The sequence below is a fragment of the Ascaphus truei genome, chromosome 1 (genome assembly GCF_040206685.1).
Source record: "Ascaphus truei isolate aAscTru1 chromosome 1, aAscTru1.hap1, whole genome shotgun sequence".
NCBI lineage: Eukaryota > Metazoa > Chordata > Amphibia > Anura > Ascaphidae > Ascaphus > Ascaphus truei.
In genome coordinates, this window is record NC_134483.1 from 458,866,389 (window position 1) to 458,879,268 (window position 12,880).

General features: G+C 43.9%; 1 protein-coding gene across 1 annotated transcript in view; it reads right to left on the reverse strand.

The window, feature by feature from the left end:
* Nucleotides 1-12,880, reverse strand: part of MICU3 (mitochondrial calcium uptake family member 3) — a 172,230-nt gene that overhangs the window by 67,312 nt on the left and 92,038 nt on the right. The window contains 2 exon segments of the mRNA XM_075565887.1: nt 1,354-1,436; nt 3,754-3,801. Of these exon segments, the coding sequence (XP_075422002.1) occupies nt 1,354-1,436; nt 3,754-3,801 (131 nt within the window).

Sequence of the window (12,880 nt, forward strand, 5' to 3'; positions counted from 1 at the left end):
GAAAGCAGGGCAGCTGACAGCAAGGGAGAGCCCAGACATGTGTATTGGGTCCGGCGGTTTGGGTGGGCCCATGCTGGAAGTTCGGCTCGACTGGAAGTCAGCCTCAACTTCTGCATCTGGTGGCCAGGGGCCTCCATGCGCAATCTGGCCCGAGCTCCACTCCCCTATGGGGAGTTCTCGCTAACCAAATCCCCTTCCTTTACCAGCTGGGTGTGCGGCCAGTGCCAGAAGTTCTACCCTTCCAGAAGTTGGGTCCAAATTCCGCATGCGGCCGCAGAGGCCTCGAAAAGCTGTGGAGAGCCTGATTGAAAGTGGTAGTCTTAATTAGTAGGTTTTTTTTTTCTTCTTTAAACAACTCTGGCTTCTTTGGAAAGAGTCTATCACACTGAAATTAAAAATGTTACTTATTTGCATGTTGTTTTCCTTTTTTCTGGTCCACTGCGTTCATTCATAGCCTCCAATTATGTTTATCTGTGGCTAATAATGGTATTATAATTACAAATAAAGAACAAACACATTTTTTTTTACCTGTAGTTTTAAGAAATGACAAACCATCTTATCACCAACAGTGATTCGATATGAATTGTAAAACTCTTCAAGGCATTTGTTTGCAGCAACAATGTTAGCAGTTTAATAAAAAATAAATGTTTTCAATGACTTATCCTTGACTATTTTATTGCAGCAAAAAAAAAAAAAGTGTCAATCAGCTATATTTAAATGTACATTTAATAAACATGTCACTTTTCTTACTTTGCTCTTGTGGACGGACCCTTTAAATACAAGTGTTACAATGTTTCTCATAACTTTGAGCAATGTAAAAACAAAAAAAATTACTCTGATCTTTTTCAAACATCCAAAACCATTATTTCTTTTGAACTTAGTAAAAAGAAAATCTGGTGTTTCGAGTACATCGAAAACAGTTTGAAATATAGTAAACAAGGGATTTTCCAAGAAGACCGGTAGAGAACAAAGAACGACACGCTCTTCCCTTGCCAAGGTGTGAAAGTAAGAAAGCATTCATCTGTTCAGTCCCAGAGGGACTAATAACATTACAGACTGATTTCCCTTCCAGCAACTTGTTAAAGTTGTTAAATGAAGAACTTCTAATGATCAACCTGTTATCAACTATCTTTACATCTGGATACTTAATGTGCACTAATTTCTGAATGAAAGCACCTTTTCTTTTTGCTTTTGACATAAGAAGATGACAAAATAAGTGTCTGTTATATGGTTGAATCTGAAGTAAAAGGTAACTGTGATATGGTTCAAGCCATAAAAAATGCATATTAGTTTTGGCAACATCACAACACAAACACAAAGCGATGACCTCCGGTAAACCAATGTTACACTTACCACCAAGAACTCCTCTCTATCCACCATCTGATTCCCATCTGTGTCGAACATGTTGAATGCTATTTTAAAACCTGCATGAGGTTCTGTAAAATATTTATAGAGAAAAAGTACAATAAACATCTTTAAAGATTGACAAAATATATAAAATAACACTTCTGCCCTTGACTATTCATTTCTTTAAGTAATATTAGTGAATACTGCCAGTCTATGGGGCAGGAGATTATAACCTTACTGCTTTGTGATGTAGGATGTGTGCATTTGATGGAAAATTATCAAAATAAGACAAACATAGCAATGGCAGTAAAAATAATGATAACTGGTTTGCTATGACCATATCAAGGCACAAATCCACAAAGCTCTGTAATAGCACTTAAAGTGGCATTGATGTAACTTAACGTACCATTAAGACGAACGATGTTCTGTATCGTCAAAAGACAACAACATAACGTTGAATTATGTTTTCTCTCGTAAAGATCATAGAGTTAACTACTGTATAACAGGCGTTAGTGATAATGAGATGCAAATGCGGAATTATCAGAACAGTGAATATTTTGTGTTGTCCATTAAGGTCAATGTGGGGAAGTAACGTTGCATTAGTTAGGTCATACCTAAACTTGCCGTTACTCCCATCCAGACACTTAAATAGGGCTTCTGGTGGGTTTAATACCACAGGTAGACACAATTTACAGAATATAACATTATTTCCTGGCATTTATTCCACCTCCTCTTCCTTTCTCTCCACTTCAGAAAAAGCCCTATTTCAGTGTCTGGATAGGAGTAATGCTAAGATATACTTCATGTCACGCTATGGGAAGATAATGCAACATTATGCTACAATAATGTGATGTTAAGCCTATGCCAATGGCAGGTAGGTCATTGTTTTTGCATATAACTAGTTGTTAAGTCAGGGAACATATCTTCCATTCCGGTTTTAGGTAACATCACGTTATGTGACCTTGCTTAACAGAGTTTTGTAATTATTCCTTTGGTTGTTGGCCTGGTCTGCAAACATAAGGTTTTTTTTTTTTGTCTACAAAACTATAGTATGGAGGAAAGTACATTAAAAATAAAACTCAACCAGGAGACCTAAATTAAGTTTCTACATTGTAGGACTTGTTGTTCTACGTTGTATATAACTAAAAAAAAAGTGAACTAAATAATAAATATACACACTGGCTGTAAGATTGGGATATATTCCCATGTGATCACGTGAGTAGGATTAATGTGTCACAGGTATTGAAAAAATACAATTGAAAAGTAGTCCGCTTTTCAGAGGCCCCGTTGGAAATATACATAAAAATATGTGTTCATTTTTAAGGCATCAAAAAGGTTATATTTTCATTTTAATAATGAGGGACAGTGCCACGTAGTTTAAAAGGATTAAAACATTTTTAGCAATGTAATCGGTTTCCTTGGAAAAAATTCCATCAACCTACGAGCAAACATTTTCTAATTTGATTTCTCAGGAAAATGATCATTCTTTTATTTTTACTGGCTCCTTTTATATTTCTAATATTATCTGGTAATGATGTCATTAGAATCGCTTTACAAACAAGGAAGAAGAAAAAAATAAAAAAATAAAAGAATGAGAGAATTCAAAATTGACCTGTCACAGTCTCATCACAAAACAGGTTGGATAAAGATTGCAAAAAACTTTACAAATGATTTGGTTACTATGGCAACACAATAACAATTAAAACAAAAGTATATAAAGTATTTCAACAAGGTACAGCGGAGGAGCAGCATATGTCAGAGAAGGAGAAGTGCTAGAACCAGAGGCCATGCTCTGAAGCTGCAGGGTGGCTGGCTCAGGGGAAGTGTGAGCAAGTACTTCTTCATGGGAATGGTGGTGGAATTTTGGAATATCTTCCCAACAGAGGTGCTGAGGCTAATACAGAGAGGGGACAATTGCTTGGGACAGACATCAGGCTATCCTGACTATGAAAAAAAGTCAAGGGTCTGAGGTTTTACAGCAGATGGGCAGACTAGAAGGGCTCTTAGCTGCTGTCCAATACTATATTTCCGTGTTTCTATGAAGAACCTAAAACATTTTAATCTAGTGTCATGGTTTACCTATTTTGGGACGACACTCTTTACTAGCACAGAGGCCTGCAGAGCCGTGCACACAATTCTTGGCAGATTGCTCTTTGCAAAAAGAATAAGAGTGCAGTGAGTCCTTATTCACCGACGGATGTCTTATCCGACGCCGCATAATGCAGTCCATTGGACGCATTAACCGCCGTCGGACCCGCTTAACCACTGGCCACCACCGCCGATTAACATGGACCCGCAATCCGATGGTCCGTTAACCGACGGCGGTTTGCAGGACGCATTCCGTCGGACGAGCGAAAGCCACCTGTATGCTTAGAAGAAAAGAAGGCTGGGATTGCAAATACTTACTTGTCAAAATACAGAGCAGGAAGAGGTATTCTGTGTAGGAAATCATACCTAAAAGGAAAAAGTATGCACAATATGAAGCATTTTTAAGAACAGTAGTGCCAATAATTTATTTATTTATAAAAATGTTTTACCAGGAAGTAATACATTGAGAGTTACCTCTCGTTTTCATGTATGTCCTGGGCATAGAGTTATGATGACAAATAATACATGGTTACAAGTACAGCTCAACCCCGTTATAACGCGATCCGTTACAACGCGAATCCGCTTATATTGCGATGCAAGCGTGGCTCCCAATTTTCGTATTTATGAATACTTTACAACATGATTATTGATATCTTAAATACTTTATTGTTCAATGCATACATGATTTCTAACGCGATCCGCTTATAACGCGATGTGATTCTTTGGAACCCAAGCACAGAGTATAAGGGGGTTGAGCTGTACATAGTTACATAAGTGAACAGGGTATACATTATATACAAGACATTGCATGCACAGTTAGAGATAATATATATTACAGGCGTATGTAACAGTTACAGACCAGATTAAAATGTGAGACAGCTTTAGTTTTGAAAGAACGACTGGTGGTGGCTGTGAGATTCTCCAGAAGATTGTTCCAGTTTTGGGGTGCATGGTAAGAGAAGGAGGAGCGGCCAGGTACTTTGCTGAACCTTGGAACCATGAACAGTCTTTTGGAGTCAGATCTCAGATGATGAGTGCTGCATGTGGTAGGGGTGAGGAGCTTGTTCAGGTAGACGGGCAGCTTGCCCAGAAAGTATTTAAAGGCAATACAGGAAAGGTGAACTTTGCACCTAGACTCATGTGATGATCAATCTAGTTCTTTGAGCATGTTGCAGTGATGTGTGTTGTAGTTGCATTAGAGAACAAAATGGCATATTGAATTGTAGTGGGGATCAAGTTTGCGAAGGTGGGTTTGGGGTGCCGAGCCGTATACTATGTCCCCATAGTCGATAATTGGCATTAGCATCTGCTGTGTGATACGCTTTCTGACCAGCAGATTTCAACAATTTCAACAGCACATGTGAGTATAGTACAGACTTTTTACCCAGTTGTCATTTATTTGTGAAACCTATGTTCTTTATACATGTGAATAGGAGGAGTGGCCAGTGAAATAAATACATGAATAAATAAAGATAAATAATAAGCTGTATTAGTGTCATTGTTAGTTAAGGCTATTTAAATACATAAAATCAAATGGATTTATTTCCTTGCTTATATGGATTTTAAGTTCCCTACAAGTTTATCGATATTAGTAGCTGATCTTTATTTGTCTATAAATTCCCTATTCATAGTAAAGTCAATGTAAAGATATACACACAATCCCAGCAAGCACAAACCCGAAACCCATTATACTATATATATTTGTGTCAAAAGAAGGACTACTGGATCTGTATACAATAAAAGACGAGAAGACTTAGTGCTACATCCAATCTGACAAATTAAATAGTTTATCTGTTTTTCTTCTCATAAGCAAGGGTCTTTTAGTTAAATTCTTTGGCGAAATCACTACAAGCCTGCAACCACGTCACGGTAAAACCCTTTTCGGCAGGTCCTACACTACTGTAACTGTAAACGTCCTCTCCACCTTCTAATGGAGGGAGAAATGTCTCAATAGACTACTGGTTATGTAAAGATATATGCTACTTTAGCAAGCATTAATTGTGCGTACTAATGATGATCGCCATCATCCCTTATTTATAAAGCACACATATATTCCACTGTGCAGTACAATGATAGAAAAAAACGTTATCAATAAAACATATATAGCCATGCATAATAATGGTATATTGCTTTCCTCTCTGTTGGCAGTAAGTCCTGATAAGTACGGGTATGCCAGCAGTAGTTATGGAGGTTTTCCCTCACACCATGGTGAGGTGCCCTATGTATGAAGGGGAGTGGCTGTATGCTCTGAGTTCCTGGATAGTGACATCCGGGATGCGCCTGCCTCCTGAAGTATATAAGGCACAACACAGTTAGTTACAGTGTGTTCTAGCAGCTGTGGAAAGCTGTTGGGAAGTTGTATTTTCCTGCATAAGGGATTGTAGGAACACTTTGTGACCCTAGTGACGTAACTAGCGGTCCAGGTTGACCAATCAGCCTGTCAAAGCCACTCTGTGTCCAGGGACCTGGCACAGAGAGGACTCCCTAGGAGAAGAGGGAATCCCACTTCAATTTGGGAGGGCGTACCTGGCGAAGGGACAGCACGGAGAGATGTGCGGCTAGAGCCGGCAGCTGCATGGGGCAGTCTGCTACATCACCGTCTACAATAAAGATGACCTTGTTAACGATACCCCCACTGTGTGAGTGTGAAATTACTCAGCAGTGGATGGCACCACCAAGAAGGAGTTCCTCACCAGGACCATCTCCCTGCGGAAGCATAGATCCTGATGAGGTGGAGGCGCTGCACATGATGTAAGTTGAACTCGCACCCACTACCTCAGCTACCTGTCCTGATGATATCCCCTAATACCATCAAGCGGGAGACTCAGGAGTTCTGTTGCCTACAGGTGCACCACCAAACACAAACACGTAATGGGGGTTGGTTATTAGAGTACCCGGGCCAATGTGAGATTGGGGGGGGGGGAAACCCGTTACAATTGGAGGCGCTGCTGAGATATATATATCTGTCAACAGGACAGGCTTTTGCTAGGCACACGCTAGGAAACAGGGAAAGTGTATGCTGCCACTTTGTGCTGTGTGGGGATGGAACCGCAGGGATACCCTGGGAACCTGAGAGGAGTTAGTGGATCTGGAGAGGGGCTATAGCTGTCCGAGTCACCTTGAGGTCGCGCTAGGGGTAGGATGCCAGAAGGGAGAGCCTTTTAACTAGGTCAGGAGTCCTGGAGAGGGTCTGCATTGGCTGACCAAGAGAGGTAGACGCCCAAGTACTGCATGGGAGTCCCAGAGTACTCTAGCCATTCCAGATCACTTACCGAAGGGAGCACAGACTGGGAGGAAGGAGATACACAGAGAGTGAGCCTAGCCTGAGGTAGTGCAAACACGAGTTAGACATATGTTAGGTACACGAGGTGGTGCACAAGGCATGTTTATTGTACGGATGTGGTAGCTGCCCCGCAGAGCGGAGCTCCATGTACAATAATCCAGTATACCGTGAGCAAGAAGCGACCGTCAGAATGGAGGATCTGCAAAGAGCAGAAGGTCCAGGATGCCGGGACGAGGAAGGAGAACAAGCTACAGGAGAGACTCTTGTGTGTTTGTTATGGAATGGCGTGAAAGCCGTGGCTGCGCCGTGTTTGTCATGCCTATGTTCTCGGGATGATACCCCTGAGAATAGTGAGGACGACAGCCTTGCGAGATGGGAGGAACGAAATGGACTTTGTTACACACCAATAAACAAACAGCCAGACGCTACCTCAAATATAAAGAAGGACAGTGCTTACCAAAATGGTGGTTCCCGCGTTCCCGGGACACCGCGTGGGCCAGCTGCAGAAGGTCTTGCAACTCTGCAGTCTGCAAATTGTTGGCCAGGATTGGCGGCAATGAGGAAACTCCACCCAGTTGGGGAGTTTGGCGCGAAATCTGGAGCCGCGCCCTCCTGGACTATGACTCACTCTGCCCCTGTGCTGGGTCAGCCTACAAAGCGGCGAGACATCCCCCTAATTTCAACCAGGGGGAGTGGTCTGCAATTCCACCGGATGCCGATGGAGGAAGTGGGGGGAAGGATTGCTCAACCATCCTCTGCACTTCAGTTGCGAAGAGCCATTGATCAATACAGACCGCTAGGACGAATGCTTCCGTTGGTGACCATGGCTGAGCAAGCGGAGAAAGTGGAACAGAGTCCCTTGATATCAACCCACCCCTACTCGGTTCCAGGAGGCTTCCTGATTATCCGCGTAGAGGGTGTGGAGACAGTGGTCTGTCTCTGCCTGCAGTGCAGACTGCCTGGCGGAGCTGTGGGCAGTGAGGCTCGATGCCCTCATTGTGGACTGCAATATATGTGGCCTATGACCACCTTTGTGCCGGTACAAGCCGGGGGGATGAGAAATCCTACCCCGACATCGGCAGCGGAGCTTCCGGGTGCACTGTGGAGTGTGAGTGCAGGTCCCGCGGAGCCGGAGTCAAGCCGACTTCTCAAGGCGGAGAAAACCAGCCATCGGAGAGGTGACCGGAAAGGTCCCCCACTGGAATACCCCGACCGAACTGTAAATTAGAGTCCTCGGACGAGGAGTGTGCCAGACTGGCAGAGGCACAGGACATGTTAGCGGAGTACCATACTACTGGTATTCCGTGGCGAGATGCTATCCCTCGTGGTGTGGAGACACGGAGTCGAGTGTCTCCAGTGCCGCGACAACCCGATAGCCGGAGTCCCACTGCCGTGGTGACTAGCGGGTCGGAAGGAGGTCGATCCACCCCGACCCTGCGGAGCAGTAGGTTAACTCCGTGCTCACCGCAGAACCCGGGGGTGGAGGAGAACGAAGAGCGGATCCAGGGTCAGGCTGGACCGCGCAGCAGAAGGGCGTTGCCGGATATCCTCGTGGAGGAAGAGGTCTCGCTTGGGGACCCAACCCAAGATGGCGTCGCAGCACGTGCGGATCCAGAGGCAGTTCCGGACGACCTGAGCGGTGTCGAGTGGGAGGCGATCGCGCCTCTACGGTCGAGCAGTGGGAGTCGATCCCCTACGGACCGACAGAGTGGGCGCTCGAATCGGAGAACGAGAGGATCCACTACCGAAGGACAGAACGAACTTTGTGGCGAACGTGAGTCAGGTGTTGCGGAGGAGCAGGCCGTGACCCTGCCGGTACCTACCGTTCGGCCCCGGCCCCCAACCCCGTCCATCCCCAAAGTTAGTCCCAAGGCCCTAGTTCAAACCCCTGTCCCTGTCACCTGTTCCTTCGGGTCTACCTCTAGTCTGGGTATGCCAGGGGATTCCCGGGGTCCTACCACAGAACGGACTGGAAGCCTGGACTGGGGAACTTCGGACGATGGGTCGGAGGGTGGAGGGAGGATTTCCCGACGAGGGTCGATACTCAGTGATAGCCCTAGTATACTGAGTATTACGGGTGGACACTGGTCACAGCGCAAGGAAAGGTTTGCGCCATCTGAGGGTACTTCAGGGGTATCATCGGGTGGGCCTGAGGAGGAAGAGCCCCTAGAACCCAACTCAGAGGAGGTACGGGAAACTAGGTGGTGGGCACCATTATATGAGGGATATGTCGCCTGGATAGACCGCACCCGTTTCATTCTAGAAAGGGATGGGTGGTTGACCATTGGTGGGCTCCTGGAGATTTTGATGATGAGGCCTATCTCAAGGAGCTACGAGTACGGTGGGACCGAATACAAGTAGGTCTTATTACCCCAAAGGGATCTGAAGGGTTAGATGATCCGGTGGAGTCAGATGAGCCCCTGTCATGGATGTTGCCGGGAAGGGCTGGGCAAACTAAGTTGACCCGGGCCTGCCGAGCTGAACGGGCTATTGCAGCTAAATATAAAAGGTCACACGGGGCTGGAATACCCATATGTCCCTGAATCTCTGATGAGGGAAATAGAGGACAATAGAGAAAGGTGGCTTCATAATGATATCGAATACTATATCGTTAATAAGGGAGGAGCCATTAAGGGAGTTCAGGCTGAGCAGATGGTCTCCCAACTGATGCGGGTCTGGAAAATAGGGCGCAGCGTGTATATGCACAAGGTGGTGTATTGCAATGAGCGAGGATTGCCCCGAGAGTTTAGTGTAACTGTCAATGATGCAGCGGGACGGGAGGTGAAGAAACCAGACCCTCGACACTACTATTAGGTCCGTTAACGAGTGGTCTGCCTTTTTCGTTGCTGCTCTCTGCTGGTCAGTGAGCGTATGTTCTGTCATTATTATGTGAAGGTGATAATGTTTAAATGCTAAGTTTGTGTGTTCTTTTTCAGTGTTTCCTGGAGCAAGGTACACCAAATTTAGGCCCCAGCCGGGACGGTGGGGATTCACCAGGGGGAGTATATAGCCATGCATAATAATGGTATATTGCTTTCCTCTCTGTTGGCAGTAAGTCCTGATAAGTACGGGTATGCCAGCAGTAGTTATGGAGGTTTTCCCTCACACCATGGTGAGGTGCCCTATGTATGAAGGGGAGTGGCTGTATGCTCTGAGTCCCTGGATAGTGACATCAGGGATGCGCCTGCCTCCTGAAGTATATAAGGCACAACACAGTTAGTTACAGTGTGTTCTAGCAGCTGTGGAAAGCTGTTGGGAAGTTGTATTTTCCTGCATAAGGGATTGTAGGAACACTTTGTGACCCTAGTGACGTAACTTGCGGTCCAGTTTGACCAATCAGCCTGTCGAAGCCACTCTGTGTCCAGGGACCTGGCACAGAGAGGATCTCCCTAGGAGAAGAGGGAATCCCACTTCAATTTGGGAGGGCGTACCTGGCGAAGGGACAGCACGGAGAGATGTGCGGCTAGAGCCGGCAGCTGCATGGGGCAGTCTGCTACATCACCGTCTACAATAAAGATGACCTTGTTAACGATACCCCCACTGTGTGAGTGTGAAATTACTCAGCAGTGGATGGCACCACCAAGAAGGAGTTCCTCACCAGGACCATCTCCCTGCGGAAGCATAGATCCTGATGAGGTGGAGGCGCTGCACATTATGTAAGTTGAACTCGCACCCACTACCTCAGCTACCTGTCCTGATGACATCCCGTAATACCATCAAGCGGGAGACTCAGGAGTTCTGTTGCCTACAGGTGCACCACCAAACACAAACACGTAATGGGGGTTGGTTATTAGAGTACCCGGGCCAATGTGAGAATGGGGGGGGGGGGGAAACCCGTTACACATACAAGACGTTTTTAAATAAACATTGCAAAATTAACATACACACTATATTGGGATGACCCTGCTCCATGAAATTACACTCTAAACAGTATTCCCTCTTTATTGTAACATCTAGTTCCCGTTACACATACAAGACGTTTTTAAATAAACATTGCAAAATTAACATACACACTATATTGGGATGACCCTGCTCCATGAAATTACACTCTAAACAGTATTCCCTCTTTATTGTAACATCTAGTTCCGCTTGCATCTTATTATTGCCTTGTTCATTCCTATCACAGAGTTAACGCTTTTCAATGCTGCTGCACAACGGAATCAAATGATCTGAAACCGTGACCTGCATTAGTGACCTTGAAAACCGACATGCAATATTGGTGAATTACTTTAATGTTGGTTCAATAAAAGTTTATCACAGGCTAGGCTACCACATTGCAATAACACAACTTTTAAACCATGAACCAAGTGTCACTGTGAATCAACTTCTGAACATGCTTACATCAGACACCTAGATTGCATTATTTTGTAGCAAGATTTTGTATACAGTTTAATGTTGTCAGAAAGGATCATGGTGTCAGTCAACATTTGTATAATAGTCACACCAAACACATTGAACCTACAAAGGTTTTACACCTTAAAGGGACGGATTGTTTTGTAACAAACACAAACATACCTCCTACCCTATGTCCTCTTGCTTTTGTGTATCACCTTGCAGTAATAGGGCATTAGACACATAATTGAACAGTTAAGTACTTAAAAACCAAATTAAAAACCTTGTGAGACAGATGCTTTTCTAGATATCAGATACAAGAGTGTTGTGATAAAGTGGTGTAAACCAACCTTCAGTATATGCAAAAAAAAAAAAAAAAAACCTTTATTTTATATTTGGGTCTCTTTGTTTGATGCCACTCTCTTTGTTATGAAACAAAGAAAGGTAGAACAACTGTCAAGGCATCATGACAGCAGACGTGAAGGCAGCTATCTCACAGGCCCTGAAAGCATTCCCTCCTTTTGTTTGTAGTACTAGATTGTGGCCTCGGGAGAGATAGTTCTGGTTGACTGCCCTGAGTGTTATGGGAGAAAGATCCTGGAATGACTATGGCTCAGCAAGCAGGTCCTCCACAGTGATGGAATGGAGGTCACAAGGGGGAGATCCCAAATAATGAAACAGGACAACATCGCTTTGAGGAAAAGTACTTAGAGTAGACCTTTAAAATAAATGCCAGTGTAAGTGCAAGGAGCAGGACCTCTAACCAAACGTATTAACTGTTGTGATGTGGAAACAAAGTTTGCTTTGATTTGTTTAACCTTTTTTTTGTGCATTGACCTTCAACAAATTGTTTATCATGTTCTATCTGCAGTGATGGTACATAATCATACTGCTATTGCTCTAGTTACTTAAATGGTGTGTGCACTCTTGAAATTATATACAAATTGCCTCTGTTGACATGCAACCATTAGTCACTCTATGGGGGTTATTCATTCAAACGTGATAGCACCGATCAGGGCATTATCACACTGAAATGCCCATTAACGTCAATGGGAGTCTCCTTGCGATAATGCCCCGATCGCCTCTCTCGCAGTTAAAGCAGCACTATCCTATGTTATTGCTGTGCAAGCAACTATACAATGAAATTCCCATCTACTGTATACCTCATTTGAATAACTACTAACATATCGTACTCAAGGCACCAAAATCATAAATTATAAGGTCACCTGGGCTGGCGCTGTGTGTCTGTAGAAATTCCTATGTGCTGCGTACCGCGCACTATACTGTAATTGTGAAGCTCTTCCAGTCCCATTGGGAGAAAATATGCTATATGAAATAGTTATTATTATTAATCAAAATGATCCCTTGACCACCACTAACGGGTACATTACAATTCTGATGTAATATCAATTAGGAATATTTTGAATACTCCATAAGTAAAAGGACCAACAAGGCAGTAACAGAGGGTGAAGTGCAACTTTATAAAATACACTTTAATTACTTGCCATTATTTCCACTCACTGACAAACAGGAATTCATATTTTCTTAATATCTATTATATTACTTTGCTTTCAACATTACGCTATTCTAGTATTCCTTGTATCAATATTCTTCTATATTTTATAGGACTGATAGAGCTTACAAAAAAGTGCAAAGTAGCAGATGAACAAAAATGTAATGAAAACAACTCTATCCTTTAGATGTACTATTTATCTGAATTCGGTTCTACCATTGGCTGGGATTCATCACGTCGCAAGTGTTGGGTATCGCTCTCTGATCCAGCGGTATCTATAACTGAGATGAAGGGTAGTTATCGCCAGATCAGGGTGC